A 22003-nucleotide genomic window follows, 5' to 3' on the forward strand; every position below is an offset into this window, starting at 1 on the left:
TGATGCTGCTCCGGCTTGCCAATACGCACGAGGGATCACATGCAAGTTGTGCCGCGCGCAACAGAAACGCTGTGCTAATACGCTGTACAAAGCTTTTTAGATGCCTACCATAAATCTGTCGCCGTACGACTCAAACATCAATACAAGTTTCACGATCTGTTCTTCAAAATACGAGATGCGAGGAGGGTTTCGTGCTAACGCTGAATAAAACATTCTTTTGGGTTAAGACACCTCAACAACATTACCCATCTCGCCTCATTGTGGCTTTGAAGATACCATTAGGTTTCATCCTCGTGCTAAATAAAACATTCCTTTGAGCTTGCAAACCTCGACGTTATCCACTTCTCTACGGCGCACCTTTGAAGATGCCATTAGAAAGCCTCCTGAGACCATTCGTACACAAAAGGCTGCTGCTAACCTATTAATTTCTCTACAGTCAGGACTCTCACAACTTTGGGTAATGTAGAATTAAAATGTTGTATAACAAGAGGCAGCAGCCTTGTATGAAGCACGTGGAAATATTTCCTCCGACTGAAAATCAATCTACGTACACAATCTCCCACACCAGAGAGCTGTGTAATGAGCACGGTCACAAAATTGTTGAGTTGATTTGGGGTTGTTTTGTTGATTTGTTGTTTGGAACACCTCAAGAAGGGTTCATGGGGCAATACTAGAAGGATGTGTTTATTAAACGTCAGCGAAAATCCACACTCAATCATATTCTTTCTTCCACACTCTGGGAAATCACTTGTTTGTAAAAACCACACCACCAGACATTCCAGTCGACTCTCAGAGGTTCTCAGTGAGAAATACAGATTGATCTGTCACCTGAAGGTGTCTTCTATAGGCTTTCAGAATGCTCCAGAGGTTTTATAAAGTCTCTTAAGATTCCTTAAGGTCCAAACCATTTATACAGGGTTCCAGAAACTTCACTGAAAGTTCTTAACCATTATTACATCAAAATGATGTGACTGACCTTCTAGAAAGCTCTACAACATCATCAACTACAAATATTCATAGCTAATATTTGGTTAACACACAAGTAACTCAATATTAAAACATGGACAATCAGTAGAAGAGTGTTTCATATCTACTGACAGCAGGAAATGAGGAGGTGGGTGTTTCATTATTTTCCCATCACTTTGAGTGTGAGAAATGTGTGAAAAAGTCACAGGCCAAAATGTGTTCCTCTTTTGTTTGGAATTTATGCCTGTCTGGTAACCATCTCTATCAGCTTATGCAATTGTTAAAACTGGATTAAGCCTTCCTTTTTTTAACTCTGTCATTAGTCATTATGGGGAAACCGTTGGGAGTCGAATCTTATTTCGGATTAGGGTTAGTCTCTGCTAAATTGCATAATGTGTTCATTAGTGATGTAACGTTTTTTCATATAGCTGATACACCATCCAGACAACTGGCACTGAACTTTTAGGCTGGGTATTCAAACCCATATTCATTTGGGTTCTGGCCAACTTCCCATTTCACTAACTCTTTAACTGTGGAAGAGTATGGACGTGCTGGTGTTTGCATGCAGCGTTGGCCGGTATGGAAGTGTACTTACACGTCAGCCTCTCTTTGAGCTCCGGAGTAGGGGCCATGTCCACAGCACTCTTCCCGTGACAGTTGACAAGCGTGGGGTCCGCGCCATGGCTCAGCAGCAGGGAACACACTTCTACGCGGTTCTTAGACGCGGCCTCGTGTAACGGCGTGAACTGCCAAAGGTCCATGGCATTCACACAAGCCCCATGCTACAGACAACACACATTTAAACACAACAAAAGCTGTAAATGACCCAAATGCGTCCATTTTAACTTCACACACAAGAGTAAAGCCTGAGAGAGATATCAGTGGGTCCTGAATGCAGGTTGAACAAGCTCAAGTGCCACTTGCATAGTTAAGAGTGTCCTAGAACCGATTTTTAACCTTTAGCATGATCCAGACATTTTACAGAGAACAAACCTGTCCGCTCTTTGAGGGAAAAAAAAACAAAACATGGCCGCTCTTTGAGAGTGATGGAGAACAATAAAAAAGCAGAAATATGAGTCGATTAAAACATTTTTTTCCGTCTGGACGGCTTACGGGATTCTTTCTGGTTTCAGCTGAGATCTTGTCAAAATACCTCTGGTGAATAATACTTGAGAGACAAAAGCAGAAGATAACTGCTATGTCCTGAATTACAATGCTACGTTAGGTAAGCATTCCTGTGGGAACGCACCAAATGTGTGTTCATGATGCAGCTGGGCAGAATCATAAGACAACGATAATCTTAATTGTCTTTCTGAGCCCTTGCCTGATCTTATGTTTTAATCTGAGCCAATAAAAGTGGAGACGACAGATGAATCGTAAGGCCCGAGGAGCTGTGTGGAGATGCCGATGCCACGATAAGCGCGCCGGAGGCTACAAGTGCTCTCTCCGTGCCAATCCTTAAGAGATTATGCTCAAGTGTTTCATCGGGGGGGGGGGGGGGGGGGGGCAGGTTAGGTACACTGTAATGCTCTGATAACAAAAGCCAGTGCACAATGCTGGTCACACATGAGCTGTCAACACCACCCCCCCCACCCCCACCCCCGCCCCCCTCTTTTTACGCCCAAGTCAACGCTCCCGGCCAATCATAGGCTTTCTTCTGCTGCATGATTTTGAGACCAGGCACGTGAAAATCTCCAGCGTTTGATGTGTGAGAGAGAACGAACCCTGACAAGAATTTTCACTCGAACGAAACTGCATTAACAACCCGATGGGAAAGACCGTTTCATATGAAAGACGGGGACGTCTAACGGAGACTTTCTCCAGGCTCCCAAAGTCATACAGATCAGCGTCAATGCAGTGTAACGTTGGTTAAAAAGTAATCTATTATCAGCTTATTAGTAATCTATTACTAATTAATTAATGGTCAAACAGTGACTGATGATGTATGACCTGGGGTGGAATACACATTAAAGAATAAGCAGGAGGTAAAAAAAAAAAATTGTACACTGAGCATAAGTAACACCACTGAAACCAGTCTGTGTGTTTTTACCTTCAACAGTAGTTCTGTGACCTCATAGTGACCATACGAACAAGCATTATGGAGAGGAACAAGGCCGCTGAACAAGAGAGGAAAAAGATTGAAAAAAACAAAAAAAAACACCATTAGCTCTTACTCTCCTTTGTACACACAGAACATCATTTAGCTATTATTCTTTTACAAACCACATCCCCAGAAAACGCAAGCATGACTGTCAAACGTATCTACAGAGCAGGCATTGGGACTTCAAAGGGGGGGGGGGCGCACAGAAGGCTAAAGAAAAAAAAAACTATCTAATGGATGTAAGGCGAATAGAAAAATACCTGAAAAATAAAATAAAACAAGAAGAAGAAGAAGAGAGAGAAAAAAAACCCCAAAACCTACCCCTTGTCCTTTGCGTGTACGTCGGCTCCATGCTGTAGGAGCAGCTGAACAATGCGGACTCTGTTGTACCCTGCGGCCAGGTGCAGTGGGGTAGACTATAGGAAATAAAAGAAAGGAATGGTGGGGGGGGGGGGGACAACGTGATCACAAGGCAAAAATGCATAGAGAACACAACACCCCCTATGGGGCAAGAGCTAGAATTGACTTCCTATGTTAAGCCAGCTCAAACTTGTCAGGACAGCTGTTATTTTTGTTGTGATTTGCCATGGGGGGGAGGGGGGGGGGGCACTCACGTGTCAAACACGAGAGGGAAAAGAAAGAGACATAACAGAGTCTCCAAAAGGAAGTGTCACTTTTTCGCTAATCATTGTTGTGTGGGCAGTCCAAACTTCAGTGCCATTTTTTTTTGGGGGGGGGGGGGGGGGTGCCAAGCTCAATTCCTTTGCCACTTTGGCCTTGAATGTTACTTAAAGACTAAGCCACAAAAGTTGCGCGAAGGCTTCAGGAATTGGAGTAACACGATGCATTGATTACACAAAGTCGGTGTGCTATGCCAGGAGTCATTTCATCTGTAGCATTTGCCCATTAATACATATCAAATCAATGCCAAAAAAAATTCATCTCCAGTGTCCAAATAGCTGTTTTAAAATGTGATGTGGCGATAGCAGACTGGAAAGATTCTTGCGTTGAACACTGTACAACTTATAAAGTTCACTGCTCTGATGAATAATTAACTAAATTACCACACTTCATTGAAAATAATTAGTGCAATTACAAATCTGCCAACTCAAGCAGGATCAAAAATACAAATCAATAGCCTCCCTCTATGAGAGAATTTCAAAACAGGCTCCTCAGCTGTTTGTGGGTAACTCTATCAAAAGGGAATATGCAGTGTGCAGTAACACTTGTTTACACAGACCCAATTTTAATTAGTTCCTAGCACTGATATTGACTTCAGTGTTGGAGAAAATGTAGGAATTCTTGGCTGAGTAGTTATTTAAAATAAGGGGCGGGGAGGGGGAGGGGGGGTTCATATGTTGGCATTGGCTAATATTTATGTTGCAAGCCAACATTCAAAAAAAAAAAAAAAAAAAAACAAGAAAGAAAAGAAATCAAAAAAAGAACAATACAACTCAAAGGAAATCCTCATGGCACACACTGCAATACTTAACAGCTAATCAAAAAGACAGATGAACAAGCTAAGCAATGATCTAACTCTCAAACAAAAAACAGACAGCCATCGTGCACGTGGCATCGGACGAAATACAAAAAGCAAATCTGGATTGCAATCAGATGAAGTATGAAACTAGCTCTAAAGAAAACGTGGTTCCCCTAAACAATGGTTTTCAGACAGCAGAGTGCACGTGTGGACGACAAGATACATAATTATTGAGATGCGTGAATGAGAGTCAAGCACGGTTCACAATATCGACGGGTTCTCCCGTTCCCTTCTTTTTCTTTTATCTTGTGCATGTAATGTCACTAAAGACAAACATCAACAGTAATGAATGGATTACAGATTCAAAAAAAAAAAAAGAAAAAACAAACAAACAAACAAAAAAAATTGGACAGCAGTTCAAATGGTATTTATTTCACCGAGCCAGAGACGATGCAGAGGCAAGCTTTTTTTTTTTTTTTTTTTGCTTTCTTTTGTTTTGTTTTTTGTTTTTTTTTTTCTTTCTTTTTGGCATGCATATCATAAGAAAGTCACTGCAGAGGAGAAATGAAACATAAGTGTGATTCAGGCTGTGGGGTGACCAGCGGAGAGCTCTGAGGCATTACACAGTGCAGGATAGGCATTTGAAGGGTAGTCAGATACGAGCTTTCATCAAAAAAAAAAAAAAAAAAAACACACAAAAAATAATAATTAAATAATAATAAAACAAAATAAAGGCAGGCAATGTGTCAAGATGGCCCATCTCGGAGGAAAAGGTTTGTTCATTGGTATATACCCAGACTCACCTCAACCCCCAAAAACCCCAGTACAATCAATAGAGGAGCTTTGGTGAGTGAATGAAATGTAACAAATCAAAAAAAGAAAAAAAAAAAAAGCCCAGGTCCATAAAATGTGCACAAGGATTCAGAGCTAGCGCATTGATGAATAAAAACGAAATTTAAATCATAAAAATGAAAAAAAAAAAAAAAAAAAATTCCAAAGAAATTAAGAAGTGCATCAGTTTAAGAGCTGTTATTTAAAATAACTTACCAGCATTTTTTGAGATGTCGACTGATAGACAATGTCGCCAGAACCACAAAACAAAACAACAAAAAACAAACAAACAAAACAAAACAAAACAAAAAAAAAAACACAAAAAATGAAATAATGACAGCAACATGTTATATAGGCAAGTCCTAAGATTTTGTTTTAGGTTTATTACTATTATTATTATTTTTTTTTTCCTTAAAAATCTTTCTAAAGAACTGACATTTGGTAGAACTTTGCATGTGCCGATCAGACAGTGAAAACGACGGCACCATAGAGGAACACTGACTAATACCAATTGTAACCACTGCACAGTGTGGAAATCTGGAGTGGGACAAGATGTCCTTTATGGCGCCCTTCCCCTTGTTCTGACAAGTTTTGGCTGCCTTAGTAGAAGAGCTGGCATCCTCTTTGCCAGCCCTGCTTTGCTTCGCAAACCTGGCAGACTCTACAACTCAGCTGACGTTAGCTACACTGTGTACCAACGGCCCTGTGAACTGCATATTAACATTATCACTGCAAAGCTGAGGCATTTCAGCCTGGTGTTTGTCTATTTCACAGACAGAGGATTAAAGACAGACCACAGTTGCTCCTTGAAACAAATATGGATCAGTAAATAAGTAAAGGGAATTAACAGTCATGAAATGTTACATTACGTTAAGCAATTAAATTGAAAAATGGATTAGCTGTTCTGAAAATATTGGATCATACATTGTCAACAGATATTATATTTTTCAATTCATCTGTCAACAGAACCCATAAGATCACTTGTTTAACCAGCTCTACTGACTGTTGTGTATAGTACTAAATTCAATTTATGAACTAACATTTCATCAATTCAAACAGTGCTATATGATAACAACGTAATGCCTTAGATAATGTATAGACTCAAAACACCACATCTGCTTCAAAGATCTGGTTTTGAAAAACTTTCGTTGACGACGGAAGAAGTTTGTGGATATTTTTTTGGCTGCGTATGAAGCGGGAATACGGCATGGAACTCTGTCGCCATGGCGACACAGTTACAGAGTGGCTGTGTCTGAGCGCTATCATTGAAGCTCTGCCCACCAATATGTTCAATCCCTCCAACAAGTTCTCAGAAAAAGCCCTTTAGGAAAACAATGCAACGGGGAAAAAAAAAAAAAAATCAATTCATTCTGAACATGACGAGAGATGCAATCTGCTGACATTTCTCTAAAACAATACAACCGAATACGAAGTCTGATCCTCCCCTACTATTTGTCTTGTCACTCTTTTTTTGTAGTAACGAGACTGGCAAAATCTGTATGCAATCATCACCGCAAATAAGGTGGGACGTCAAAAGACTGCAAACGTTACGCAGAAATTTTGAAGAACCCATTCAGTACTTTTAGATGCTTTTTTGTTCTTTTCTTTTTTTATCTCTGACAAAGCCCAGAATTTTTTTTTTTTTTTTATGCTTGCAGCGAAAGCTCCTAGGTGAACACAACTGCCCTTCATGTCCAGAGAGACCTTGTGAGCTGGTCACTGAGAGCTCCTCAGTTGGAGATAGTCTAAACAGATGTGGCAGATCGACCTTTTCCCAGCAGCCCTTGGGGCATGGGAGTGAGTGAGTCAGAGAGGCAGAGCAGGTCCACAAATGTTTGTCTGTCTTATGGAGCTCTCTGTACTCAAACACACACTGCCAATAAACTGGGAAGCACTGAACACACACAAACAGCTGACCGCAGTGCTCTCAATAATTATTATATGTCAAACGCTGCAATCTAAACGGAAAAAGAGCACGATTAAAAGGGTAGAAAGCGATGTTTGAATTTTTGAGAGATCACACACACACACATATACGTACTCACGCACACAAGCATGCAAACACACACGCGCATGCATGTGCGCACACACACACGCACACACACACACAGCCTGAGGTAAACACCTAGGTTCAAGGGAGAAGTGAAACTGTGAAAAGGCTCTGTGTTTCTTGCTGATGGAAACTACAGGTTCAAACAAGTCCAGTTGAGACAGATCAAAAAAATTGCAAGCAATTGTGTTATCCTTGAAAGAAAGAAAGAAACAAACAAAAAATGCACAGAGGGTTTGGAGAGAAAAGCGAATCGACGAAGAAGAAAATGTTTCTGTATTTCTTCTGTGTACATTCTATTTCGAGCGGCAGCAGGACTATGCTCCTTTTGTTATTCCCATTTTTTCCCCCCTCTTCCCTTGTCTAATGATGGAGGAACTGTGACCTGTAACCATGCCAACAGTGAGTGCTTCCCCTACAGCTGTTGCCATGGCTGCAGTGCATGCTATAACCAGTGTAAAATCAGTACAGTTGAAGGGTTTTAAAAACAGTGTTGTCCTCCCCTCCGTAACCCCTTCAAAGTGCCTCTGTCAGTGACGATTTACAAACGGACTGAGAAAGACAAGAATGAACTTTTTTTGGGGGGGCGGGGGGGGGGGGGGGTAGTTTAAGTGCCCAGCTGAGAGTCCTAAGAGAAACAAACTGAATGCAAACCAAGAGGCAAGGCGAGTAAACACACCCGGCGGTTGCAGGCAGAACGGATCAATAACACATTACTCCTCTCGCGGTGCTGCTGACATCTCATTGCAGTGTAGGGAAATATACAGCTTCCAACCCCCCCCCCCCCCCCCGCTCCAATCACACTGCTTCCCTCATTATACAATGGATGGTGTTTACCACACGAGTTTCCTTAATAAAGAAGCTCAGAAGCCCAGAAGACTGCTCTGGCAACATTCACCCCTATTTAAGGCAATCTCCAAGGATGGCACCAGTTGAACAAACAGTAGATGAGGATGCTATTGCTCACAATGTGTGCTCTGTAGTCAGTCTGTCCTTTGAGTAAGCTGCTACAGAGTAAAGAAAAACACAGCCATGTTTGTGATTACATGCGAAAAAGCCTTTAAAAAAAAAAAAAAAAAAAAAAAAAAAAAAGATCGTGAAAATATTACATGCATAATAGCGGAACACGCTCAAGCAGTATCTTTCCCTCCACCTACACTAGCGTGGGGGTGCAGATTCACTCCGCAAAAGAGCTGTAGACACGAAAATGTGGAGCAATACCACTTCTTTCTTAATCCAGAAATATTAAAAAAAAAACAAAAAAAAAACACTGTGCTTGAACTAAATTCATGGAGACAACTGTACACAAGGCTCCCAAACGGTCTTTTCATCACTGCTTTTACAACAGGCTGTGTCGTGACGTTTCTCCGTGTTTCACACCTACACAAAGGCACCGATGCCGAGTTTGTGTCAAACGTTCAGTATCTTAACAGATAACACAGAGGTGTATTAGTGACAGAGGCAACTACTGGGAAACCTGTCTAATTCTGCAGGAATGAGAAAAGCATTTTATTTTAGATTACACGCGCGCCGCGTAATGTATGCAAGACGCGTGTTAAGAGACCGAGACGACACGTAAAAGGTAATGGCCGCAAGCCAGTCAAATGTTTCGCTCGCTCGAAAAAACGTCTCCGTTCTCGTTTCGTAAGCCTCGAGAACATTCTCTGGAAACCTGAACGTACCGGCCATGCAGTGTGAAACAGGCTACTTTTAGTGAGAGTGGATTTGTACAAGACACATCCTGCCAAGTAAACCTCTCTGCTTATTCTCTTCTCTTTCCGCCACAAACAATTCTTTTTTTAAGGAAAAAGCCTGTAACACATCAAGTAATCTGTCACCACATGAAACAAACTGGCTGTTACACAATTCTTGCTACATTCCTTCTTAAATTAAATCTATAATTCTTAATATTTTGAAATGACTGAGAACGCTTAAGAGATTATAAACATTTATCTGGTCGTCCCATCGGTTAACTGCGGTGGACAAAGCACTTTCCTGTTTTTGTTTGTAGAGTACTGGTTACAATATGTCTTGCATTCCTACAGCTAGTACAAAGGTTATTTTCTGATGTCAGTGATGGAAAAATAGCCTGACCTCTATTGTCCGAGTGTAACAATATCGACCTAGCCAGAGTCACATTCAGAGGATGTTCTTTTTTAAGACTTGTGCTGGAATCTAAAAGCAAATAAAGATCAGATACTGCCAAAGAGCATACGCAAGGGAGGAGATAAGACTTGAACAGGAAACAAAAAGAGAAAGAGAGAGAGTGCGAAAGAGAGAGAGAAAGCAAGAGCAAGAGAGACAGAAAGAGAGAGAGAGAGAGAGAGGCTGCTTAACTGCTCTTAACTGCTGCTAAGCAATCAGCTCTCAAGAAGTTCAAGTAGGTCAAATGCTGCTGATCAACTTCCATTGTAGTACAATCCACTACATTTCACAGAGCCTATGTTCTTCTCACACACACTTCCCTGTGCAATTTGATGCAGAGGGATAAAAAGAGGGAGAGAGAGAGAGGGAGTGGGAGAGGGAGAAAATCAGATGGCAAGAAAATGAAAAGGTCAATTGTTCTCCGTGAAACAATTCAGACATGATTCACGAGATCTGGTCCGAATGGTGGGTAAGTGATTGGTTTTTTTTCTCCAGAGCCTCTGCAGCAGGAATCTTGATAATGTGCTTCAGTCTGCAGCGTTAATATCGTGCTGCTCTTCAGAGTGCTCAATCATCTACAGAGCATAGCTACACCAAATCAAACAGTCCCGCTCACACACACTTGCCCCTAAATCACTGCTATGAGACTTTTCATGCAGCTAGAACCACACACACACACACACACACACACACACAGCTGAAAAATCATCCATCTCAGTTTCTGTCTGAAAAAAGAGGCTCAGGTATGAGAAGAGACTGTGAATGTGTAAAGTTAACCATTCGATCATTAGGTGACTGTAATTGCCAACTCTCTCTTGATGCGCACTTATGCCTGATACATGTTGACTGCTATTATTGTATCCAGACACTTCTACGGCTCTGGCGCTGACGATTTCAGCTGTGCCTTCTAAACACTGGATCACTGTGACCTTACTGATTAAAAACTATTTAAATATCCACTGGAGCCCTTCTGTTGGTGCATATTTTATTCTAGACTCCTCCGTCTTGCAGAGACGCAAACATTGCCGTAAGAAAACAACAATCATTTTACGGGCGAAAGAAGTAAGCCTTTACAAAATACACTGATGGGTACGCATGTGGCCACCTAATCTACTCTGATGGCACGTCCGTTCAGAGAGAGACTATGTCTTCTCCAAGCCGTCACTATTCAGTGGCGTGGGGTGAGATGTAGATCAGCTTTCACTGTGCCCTCAAAGGGGTCATTATGAGCAGTTTGTCTATTCTCATTGCCTATCAGCCGTCACAGACTAGAGCTGGTGAGTTGAGTTTTCAAGTTTCTGGTTGGCTATACGCTGGGCATATTTGGGTGCAAGCTCTTCCTGACAGACATCTGCACCAATCCAGAGCCCACAGTATCCCCAAACACAGCATTGTATTGTACAGATCTGGATTAACGATCACCAGATTGTACCAGATCTACTAGGGAGGGAGGTGTGTTTGGGGTGCTGGACAAACTAACAACTACTTGGAAGGACAAGTAAGCCATCTCCTCCAAGGTCTAGCTGGCCCCACAAGATGTCTAATGGATGCAAATGAGAACTTTGGTCATAGACAGCAGCAACTCCGTTGGGAGCTGAGTATCTCATCAGTTGCCCCTGGTCAAGCTGAAGTGTCTGATTTTAATGGGGACCAATTCTATTCTATGTTTAGAAACATTCCTCTTCTTTGCGCTGCTGAAGGAAAAGAAGGCTAATGAGGAAAATCTCTCAGTACAGCTTGCTGATCAGCAGAGCTCAGAGTTGCCCTTGTTCAATGGACCTACGTTTGATCACACATCTTATTAACAGTGAGGCTTCCCCCAACTCTTCCTTGTAAAAGCTAGAAAAATGCTGCAACTCAGTGTGTGATGAATAACAATTCGCCGTGTTCCACAATCCCACCACAACACAATTGGTATGTGCAGAAATTCATCTTAACACAAACTGAAATGCCTCAACTTTCCATGTCATTATTTAATTATCAAGAAATCGTTTTGCAGTTTGCCTGTCATCAGGTGGCATCGAACAACAGTGAGCTTAAATGGTTGAAGTCCCTCTGGTTTTGGGCAAAAACCCAAATCTCTGCATTTTCTTAATGCACGAAGACGAGGGCTTTGATTTTCAAAAGACAGGCAATGTTCGTCCTCCAGGTTCTTTGCAGCTCTGTGGGGCGCTGAATCTTTACTTCCTGAGGTAAACTGCAATACGAGCGAAAACCACGTGATTGCTCTTCACATGTGAACGAAGCAGATTCTCAACCTGAATGCAGAAGAGTTTCAGGGGGTGCATTTAGCACTAGAATGGTTCGATGAACAAGTGCTCCTCCAGGGAGTCACTTCTACAACAAACCGCTGATACGACACGCTTGTCCTGAAAAATATGGTTGCAGACAAAAGCTGCGTTTATCTGATGAGTTTCCACGGCGAGGGGAAAACTATTCTATGAAACATGGTATCTTAGAAAACTGAGAATAATCTTGAGGGAATTAGAGAGGCAAAAGCAAACTAACAGATACAAAATGGCCTGATCTGATACCCTGCTGCTTTAACTATAAAATCTGAAATGGGTTTCAATTCTAAACAATAAAGCTAAGGAAAACAGGTTTCCTATCGAGTAGACATAAAAATATTTTTTGACACAGCATTTCTGTCTGTTGTGGGTATATCTCTTCCTTTATCATAAGACATTAAATCCCGTTAGCTACAGTGGTGCCAAAACTCAATCCTGGAAATTGCACTGCTGAGGAAAGATACCGGGAGAACCAGTCTCAATTTTCCACAGGGAATATTACTGTCAAGACCTTCGCCTTCTACGTGCTAGGAAACCACAGAAAACATTGTCTTAAGGTCAGCCGTGAACTTCGGAAAGATATCAGGATTTAGATATGTATTGTAACTGGTGAACCACCACAAATTCAGATGACAAACTACTGCTTTCCTGTGAGAGCTTAAGTCTTACATTATGTACACCAACAAAATAATGCACCTGTAAGCTGAAATTTTATGACAAATGGAAAACACAATATTAAGCCAGCCAAGGGCAAAGCTCCTTTAAAATATTCCCCAAGGAATACTGGAGACAGGCATTGTATCAGTTCCACTGATTTATACTGTTAGGCACCGTTAGAGTGACGAATAACAGCAGATGAAAAGTGCGTCACTACATTAAAAATGTCATCCAAGTATGGAACAGAAACCTGGAATTATACACACAATGACGAAGAGGTGAGCTAGGCACGACTGACAGAAATGGTGACCTGCGATTCGCGTTGCAAATCGTAATTACGAATAAAGAGATGGGATGCTGATGTGGCTTGTGGAACTGATGGTATTTCTGTTAAATTCAGCCATGCAGCTTACATTAAAGCTGTCAGGGTTAATTAGCAACTGCGAGCAATTGTTGATCGGCAGTGCTAAAACAGAGCCAAAATGACGGTTCACAAATTACGACCAAACTTGCCAGGAGCAGCAAGCACCGGAAGGCACACTGACCGAGCTCTGCATGCTATATTTCATCTATGGTCCTACCAAACTAGGAAACCAGTTAGTTAGTTAGTTAGTTAATGGGCCTATGTCCCCAAGTTTGATTTAAGTCTTCACGGACACCATACACTTTGAATCATTTATCAGCAGAGTGAAGCAAAACATCATTACTATGGGAACAGTGAATATAAATATGAGTATTCATTTGCATCATGCTCTGAGAGAGGCATCCCTGTTTCTGCTAATTTGTTGTTGAGAGATTTTCAGCAGAGAGAGAGAGAAAAGTACGGAGCTTTTCCACTATTTTTCTCTTATTAGAGGTTTCTGTGAAACTCGCACCAGCTTCACAGCGAAGATCTTAGAAGAAGAGGTTAAGCAAAACATTAACAGTGAGGGTAAAGCAAATGTTCAGTGCTGTTTTTCCATTTACATACCCCGTACAGATAAGCACACAGACAAAAAAAAAAACCTGTGTGAGACAGATAATGCGCAAGAAACCTATTTCTTATTAATGCTCACCATAAATTGGTGCACAAGCGTAATCCCATTAAGAAATTTAAAGCAAGGTAACTTTTAATTCCCTGAGTTTTAGATTCGGGCGCTTTTGTGAGAGAAAAAGGTGGAATGAGGTTCAAATAACAACTGAAAGGTTTTGTCCAGATCTGTTACAGCATGCAGAACTCAGAGGGCCTTGACCGGTAAAGGAAGCATGTAATCATCAAGTGAAAAGCACATCATCATTTAATGGCGAATCTGCATCCACAGGCCCATAGAAACTGTCATAGCATGCTCCCTGTGTGGCAGAAGCCTCCCCCTATGTCCTGGGAAAACTGTGAGTGAAGATTCCTTTTTTGGGATAATTGAAGCTCAACGTGTTAGAAGACTTGTAGCATTCTTCTAAATCTGCCACGGTATCAAAAGACTTGTGATAAACAAAGGAAGCCACGGTGGAGAGCCATGTACCTGTCCCGGCAAACAATGGATAACAACAGGCCGACTGGATCTCTGTCACCATCATATGATGCTCTCGCTCTCTAAGGACAGAAAATAACATTTCTCCCCTCAATTAAATAGCAACTCAAAATATATCTAAAGCTTCCTCTGGTGTAGTTGTCCTGAAAGTGTTTTATAACAGCAGGTCCTTCAGGCGTGATACCAATGTCTAAGGACTACAGATGTTTGTCGACATTTACTGTCCTGACAGGCTGCACAAAGAGCTCCAAGTCTAAAGAGTCTTGGATTCCAATGGAGGATCTTTTTAGCTCTATAGCGAGCAATGAATCACAGCGCTTCTGTAATTCCGTTTTTTGGGGGGCGGGGGGGGGGGGGGTAATTCCACCAGCACAAGGAGGAAATTCTAAATGCTACAGCATGTCCTTCATTTTTGCAAAACTTTGTCTGAAATGCCAAAGCCATTGAAAGGCACATAAATGTACAAAGACTAGACAATTCAATAATGGAAACTAGGCAAAAATACCAATCCCCTGTAAGAAGCCAAGTAAGCTTTTTTTTTTTTTTTTTTGCTACATAAAGGACGAGAAAATACAATTACACCACAAAATTATATATGATGGAAGGTTTAAAAAAAAAAGCTAAAATAAATATAAAGCAAAGTAAAAACAGCATTCTTTATAAAAATACATGGGTGCTCTAGTTTGTGTGTCTTGAGTTTGAACCCTCTCACTTTCATTATGACATTGTCAAAATCGATGTCCACATAGATACCCATTAGTTAGATTGGTAAATGTTTTAAAAAAAAAAACTACAGAAATGAAGAACTCAAGAAAAAGTGCCTTCTACTTCTTGCCCACCACTAATCTCTACAGAGTCCCTGTCCAAAACTGACATGACATCCGAATGGATGTCCAAAAACCGGATTAGCAAAGTCTAGGTAACAAAATGAAGGACTGGCACACCAACATGACTATATATATATATTTTATGGGCATTCTACTTAACCACCTGGTCAGAGCTTATTTTGCCGACAATGATATTCATTCTTATGGGTTCTGAAAGTAAAGGCTTTTACATGTGGTCTTGTGGTGAAATAGGCAGCAGTTCTTTCTCTACAGCAGTGCCACATTATGACTAATGTGGAACTCCACAGAGCCCCTGGAGTATATTTTGTGTTTATTCAGAGACACTGAGAATCACAAAAAAAAAGAGAGAGAGAGAGAGAGAGAGAGAGAGAGACAAACGACATCCTCCAAATGGCATTCAGAGACATTCTGCAGGGATGCATTAAAGCAGCCGCAGAGACGGCCTTAAAGAACATAAGTGATGCACATCCATAACAAACCGTCTGAGCGAGGACAACATCCAAACATGGCACAGAGAGAGAAGAAGACATTCGTATTAAGATCCATCCCAACATTTTGTTTTTTTTATTCTTAACCGCAGCTAATTGGAACATAACGCACAGCGTTCGTTTTTATATTTGAATGAATATCACTGCGGTGATTATAATTCTCGCTAACTTCATTGCCTCGGGAAAACCAGATTTCACTCGAGATGAAATAGTGCCAGTCCTCCGTGGGCTGCATCACAATTCATACAAATGACACAGACACAGGACCTGTGCCCTCAAAAACTACAATGAAAGTAAATCCATACTGCATATGTAGACTATAGGCACTTTAGTACCGAGGAGACTGCGTACTTATTAATACATCCACTCAAAAATATATCTAAAATCTTGTGATGAAGTTCCAAAAAGAAAAAAAAGAAAAAAACGCCGCCATTGATACGCTATCAAAATCTATGGTAAAACAAGCGACATCATTATGAAGCTTAGAACTACTCTAAAGAGGCGATATCCGTTTTGAAGCCCCTCTGCCATAATGCCTTGCTCCCCCCTCCTTTTTGTCTTTTTTTTCTTTTTTTTTTGGAAGTGGCCTGTAACTGAGATTAAGAGGATACAGGGCCATGGAAAGCCCGGAGCGATAAAACCAATTTGAGCGACATCTTCTGTGAGCTCACCTGCGTTAAGCCGACCGCTGGCTTTGTCAGACAAGCCCTGGGATAAATTTCCCTCTATTTTCAAATGACGTTTTAATGGATTGACTCTCAACCTTGATACGAGTGGCTGAGATGAGAGAAATCGGTATATCAGTATTTGGATATTAAATGGAAATATTTAGAGCTCAATGATAAAAATGTCTAGGAAAATTTAAACCGAAAATCTACAATCTACAGTCCATCTGCTGCAAGTTCTTGTGCTTGACGTTCTTCGTGAATTACGTGCGCGGATTACGAAAGAAGCTACATAAATAAATAAAACAAAATATTGGTTGCTATCATGTTTCACTGTAAGGTTTGGAGAATGACAAACCGATATCAAAATAAATATTCATGAAATCAGAGATTTATCATGACGGTGTTTTAAAAGTTACATGCTAAGACCTTTCATCATGCAAATACGTTAATTTTACGAGTCATTTTCTCATGATTCATTGCTCTGAATTCTCCCTCTTTCAGACAGAACATTTCTAATCTCTCTTTCATGGAGAGGAGGTCATTAATAAATCTGCTGTCACATTCAAGCCTAATGTTCCCTCTTTTCAATACTGTGTTCAAGTCAAGCTCTTTAAAAGAATTCATCAAAAAAACGTTCAAAATAAAAAGAATGAGTATGAACAATTGTTACAAAAAAATGAACTGAAAATAGAACATTAGATTCGTGATCAAAGAGAAAGCGAGGGTAAAAAAGTGAACATGAATCAAAACGAATATCTGGAAAACGTTAAACGTAAAAACAGGAGGAGCCAGTCACACTGAATAATAAAACAAAACTCATTATAATAAAACTCAGCAAATTTGGGACAAAAATGGAACAGCATCTGTTGTTCAGCAGGAGGAAGACATATTCCTTGTAAACAGACACATTTCTATGAAACACAAGATTTCCAAACCAGATTCATTTTCCAAAGCTCTACTCTAACACATGTATAGACGTTACCACGGAAATGTTTTTAGAATCTAAATAATATGCTGTGTCCAGACCAGCAAAATTTCACCTGCTTAATACAAAGCTGACCTGCTTAATACAAAGCTGACATCAACACATTTGGTACAATTAGATCAAGAGAAAGTACAACTGATTTTCAGTTACCTGTTTTACTAAAGAAGATGTCTTAGTGGGTTTTTTTTTTTTTTTTTAGCATTATTTTACACAAAGGCAAAAAGTATCGCGAAGAATATGCTTTTGAGTTGGTTTTTTAAACCCCCACTACAGTAGTCTTGTAAGATTTAATGGTATTATGAGAGACAGAAGATTCCAGCGACACAAAGGTATCAGGTTCAGTGATAAAGGACGGGGTTGTGGGAGCCCTTACCTTGCGGCCGTCGCTTGCGTGGCAGTTGACGTTTAACGGAGTAAGCAGTGCCATAAGCTTCTCTTCATTTCCGCTCCTGAAGCAAAGCAGTATTTTATAAAGAACAACAGAGAAGACACAAACTGCACTTCAGAGGGATGAGTTACAGGACAGAGAGAGGGATGGATGGGGAGGGTTGGTAACACACTATGTCAGAAAAGAGAGAGATTATGTGTGTGAAAGGCAAAACTCCGGTGAGACTTCAAACATGTGGCTGAAAACAAATTGCAACTATAATAAAGCAAGTTCTGTGCTTCGACGGGATGAAAAAAAAAAAAAAAATAACGCCCCCAAAGTCGCTACTTTGTTATTGATCATCCGCAGTTTTAGCAATGTTTAGGCTAAAGGTAGGCCTCAAATTTTCTGGCAAGAGCCCATATGGATCACACATCTTTGTGTAATGGTGCTGATCTAGGATCAGTTCCTGTTGGTCCAAATAATTTAATTGGTTTACGAAAAAGGGATAAACCAATCCCAGATTAGCACTCGTGCTCTAAAAAATCTGATACATTCGGCTCCGGGTGTCCGTTTCCGGCAGTTATACTGTATATCCTCTGTTCTGCGGTGGCTGACAAGGCCAGCAGGATCAATGAGGGCTTGTGTGGGTTTGAGTCATCAGCACCTGCCTGTGACTCTTCACATTCCTCACAGCTACACCAAGCAGCCCGAGCACGGCTTAACACCTGCCCACAGTTCTGCCCGACTCAACACACCAACACGCCAACACTACTTCTGCTATTGGCGTCTGCAGCCCAAGACGAGCTCTGATATAGAATTCAAATGAATCGTGGATTTCAAAAAAACAAAACAAAAAAAAAAAACATAGAGAGCCAAAGAGTCTCTGCCTCCGGGTTTGGGCTGCACAACTTAACTCTTATCTAAACTACCTTTTCAAACGTCTGCCGTGCTGCTATCTGCAGAACGCCACATCCGCGGTTGGCTCATCTTGGACATTTATTTATTAGGATGTGGCCAGCACCGGCCTCCTGATATTTATTCATCATTTTTTCTCCCCCCCCCCCCCCCCCCCCCCCCCCCCTTTCAGCATAGCTCCAGTGCCTTCTATACGCAACATAAAAGCACAATCAAAACAAGCTATTCAATCCGTTCCTGAGACAACAATGTAGAAGGCAAGCAGGAACAGAAAAGGGAGCACCCCCCCCCTCCCCTTCTCCTCCCTGACTCCCTGTGCAGGATTTGCCAAAAACTGCAAGCACTACATTTAGTCCTTCCCTGTTGCTCACTTCTTAGCGAGTAGAAAAGTGGCTGCAGCAAAAAAAAAAAAAAGAAAAGAAAAAGAAAAAACATTGAGATCCTTCGTTCAGATGCGAGTTCCATTCCAGATGTGTGAAGAATGGGACGGAGCCGCTGGATTGAAGTCAGGGAGGGCACGTTTTGTCGGGGCTCGTGGAGCTTTTTTCAGACGCCCCTTTATCCTCTGGGGCGTTATCGCAACAGCCCGACGTTTGCCATAAGTCAAACAACCCATTCTGACAGGCACTTCCCATCGCTCACTGTCCATCCGTAAACCTATCCAAGGAGCCCTCCTTGCCCTTCTGGAACCTTCTTCAAACAGAATGAAAAGAAATATGTGTTTAATTGCATGGTTGTGGTGAGAGAGGGGACAGGGCCTAACTTAATTCTTGCACGTGTTGAAATGCCTTTGATCTCCTTCCTCCCTAATGATCACATTGGAGAGAATTACAAGGTCTTTGTAGTTCTTTTTTTTTTTTTTTTTTTTTAATTTCCATCTCTTCTCATCCACTATGATTTGATCATCAAACAACAGTATTTATGATTTGCGTCCTTGCTGAAGGGGGTCAGCTGAAAGCAAGAGCTGTAAAGGAAAAAAACAAAAAAAAACAAAAACAAATACAAAAAAAAAAGTGCAGAATGAAAGACATGTCTTTCTCTACACAACATGTTGTGTTGCTCCGAGCAAAAAAAAAAAACATCCCGCTACTGGAACAGTCAGACAGTGTGAAATGCTAAAGGAAACACGGTGCTTCTGTGTTTCTTAAAGGACGTGTTCACATGCGAGGGTTGCTCCTGGAAAAGCTAGAGTATTAACGGCAAGCATCTGACTGTTTATTAGTCTGGAGAGGTGACAACAGGTAGGTGGGTGTGTCGTCTGAAGTTGCGATTCTTTCCAAGCCTATTTAAACTCTCCCTGCAAAAGTGCCCATCCTCCATGAGTGTCTCCGGAACTCGGAGGACTAATTAAAAATCCGCCACATCGGCACTGGGGAAGGCGGGGGGTAGGTGGGGGGGGGGGGGGGGGGGGGGGGGGGTTGAAGCATTTTGTTATATTTGGGATGCTGATGATAAAACCATGTCTTCTCATCTGCCCGGGGGAGGCGTCTGTGGCTCTCTGTTTTCACAGTCTGCCTCTTCCAGCATGTCCAGGCCATTGTGACAATCCGTAAACACACAGTGTGTGCATTCAATCAGTCATCACTGGTCATGCCAACCCCCCTCTTGTCACCCCCTGCCAAAACCCCCAACCCCCCATCCCCTCACCCCCTCTCCTCTGCCATGCAAGCATTAATCCTACTGCCTATACAGAGCTCTTTCACAATACCTGAACGCATTAACACGAGAAAAAGAGGAGGGGTAATCGGGGGACGGAAGGGGAGGGGAGAGAAGAAAGGAGGAGGGGGGGGTAGTCAAAGGGTAAAAAGCATGTACTCACCTCGCAGCTTCCAGGAGTTCGTCCTTCTTGTATTCACCTAAGTGATTGCAAAAAATCATGGTGTCACAAGCAGGCAGAATGATGGATGTACAGCAGCAGCAGCAGCAGCAGGAAGAGGAGGAGGAAGCCAGAGTCACAGAGCAAAAGAGGAGCAGCAGCCCCACATAGAGAGAGAGCGTTAAATCCACAAAGACACATGCACGCAGTACACCCACACACCAAAAGAGCCTGACTGCTTCTCTCTCTCTCTCTCTCTCTCTCTGTTTCTCCTTCCTTTTTTCCCCTCTCTCTCTCTCTCTCTTGGTGGCGTGGCTTAGTGCACACCCCTTTGGCTGATGAAGCAGTGACGTGAAACAGATTGTGGTCACAGCATCACCAGTGTCTTGGAAACAGCAAGCAAATTGTCGCATATCCTTGTTCACTCTTCAAAATGAAATGGCTCTCCTTGGACAGCCAAGTCAATACAATAAGTTCCTTAACCCTTCCGCTGATACCGGCTGCCCTCCCTTTCCTCACCGTGTCCATTCTGTGTTTTGTGTTTGAAATGGGAGGAGCTGTTGCCGTGATAACAGAAGATAACAGAAGGGGGTGAGGAAAAAAAAAAAAAAAAAAATATATATATATATATATATATATATACACACACACACACACACACACACACACACACACATATATAATAAACAGAAGTCTGCCCGCCCTCCTCCCCTCCCCCTCCAATCTGAGTCCAGCCTCTCAGCCAACCAGAGGGGCACAGCTAATTCTGCTCACAGACTCTCCCCACCCCCACATGTGCTCTTGCTCTGCCAGGACCTGAGGAGAAAGGGGAGGGATGGAAGAAAAGGAGGAGGAGGAGGAGGAGGGGGCAGGCAAAAGATGGAGTGAGAGAAAGGATGAAAGGCAAAAAGAGAAGAAGACGGGGGGGGGGGCATTCAAACACTGGTAGATTTGATAAGATGACTTCAGGGCTGGGGACCAGAATGAAGGAGATAGACGGAAACACACACACACACACACACACACACACACACACACACACACACAAACAATAAACACGTGGCGTGGAGGGCTTATTTTGTGCTCTGGTGAGAAAACAAAAGGACTTTACAAACCCTGTTTAAGACAGAGTGGTTAAAGGCATCTCATGCTCTGTGGGAATTGTTCAGGCACAGAGTGGCTGTGTGTTGTTGCTCCTGTAAATGAGGTTTGGTGGTCAGTCAGAAAACAACCTGTCTCGGACGCCGATGAACTCCCTAACACAGCCGCTGCTGATGGAGTACACAGGCTGCCAGACCAAATACTGAGGGGCCATAATCGAAGGCAAAGAACACATCGCTCTCAACCGTGAAAAACAGTATATCAAACCCACCCCCACCCAAACAGCTTTTGACAGATGACTGGCAGATGCCAGAGATTGGAAGGGGAAAAAAAAAAAAAGGATTGAAATAGCCGTGGCTGAAAGAGTAGTTAATGGACGCTATAAACGATGCCTTCCATTACTTTATTAAAATCCTATCGGAACAGTTGAATGGCGTGTCAGTATATGACCGATAAACTGCGTGCCGAGACCCTCCCTTAGCCTGACAAAACAAAACAAAACAAAACAAAACAAAAAAAACCAAACAAATCCCAGGGAAATTGTGATATTATGCAGTTTTGGAGTTCTGTCAGCTGGGCAGGCCTTTCTTGCCTACTCAGGATTACTGCATCTCTGATGCGTTCACTACATGCCTATCAGATACATCATTTTTACTGCACTAAGTAACATTATTCACAGACTGGAGAAGGGGGGGGGGCATTAAAAAAAACAAAAAAAAAACAGATGGGGAGGCATTTCTGCTTCAGAGACTGTTAATGAGAAGGCTGCCAAGTTTAGCGATCTTT

At 42.0% G+C, this 22003-nt stretch overlaps 1 protein-coding gene across 3 annotated transcripts in view; it reads right to left on the reverse strand.

The window, feature by feature from the left end:
• Positions 1 to 22003, reverse strand: part of tnksa (tankyrase, TRF1-interacting ankyrin-related ADP-ribose polymerase a) — a 62709-nt gene that overhangs the window by 15569 nt on the left and 25137 nt on the right. For all 3 annotated transcript variants that reach the window (XM_030767427.1, XM_030767429.1, XM_030767428.1), the window contains exons 4-8: positions 20120 to 20156; positions 17389 to 17464; positions 3389 to 3483; positions 3017 to 3083; positions 1562 to 1748 (exon numbers count right to left, since the gene is read on the reverse strand). In XM_030767427.1, coding sequence (XP_030623287.1) covers positions 1562 to 1748; positions 3017 to 3083; positions 3389 to 3483; positions 17389 to 17464; positions 20120 to 20156 — 462 coding nt within the window. The remainder of the gene's footprint in view (positions 1 to 1561; positions 1749 to 3016; positions 3084 to 3388; positions 3484 to 17388; positions 17465 to 20119; positions 20157 to 22003) is intronic.

The sequence above is a fragment of the Chanos chanos genome, chromosome 3 (assembly GCF_902362185.1).
Source record: "Chanos chanos chromosome 3, fChaCha1.1, whole genome shotgun sequence".
Taxonomy (NCBI): domain Eukaryota; kingdom Metazoa; phylum Chordata; class Actinopteri; order Gonorynchiformes; family Chanidae; genus Chanos; species Chanos chanos.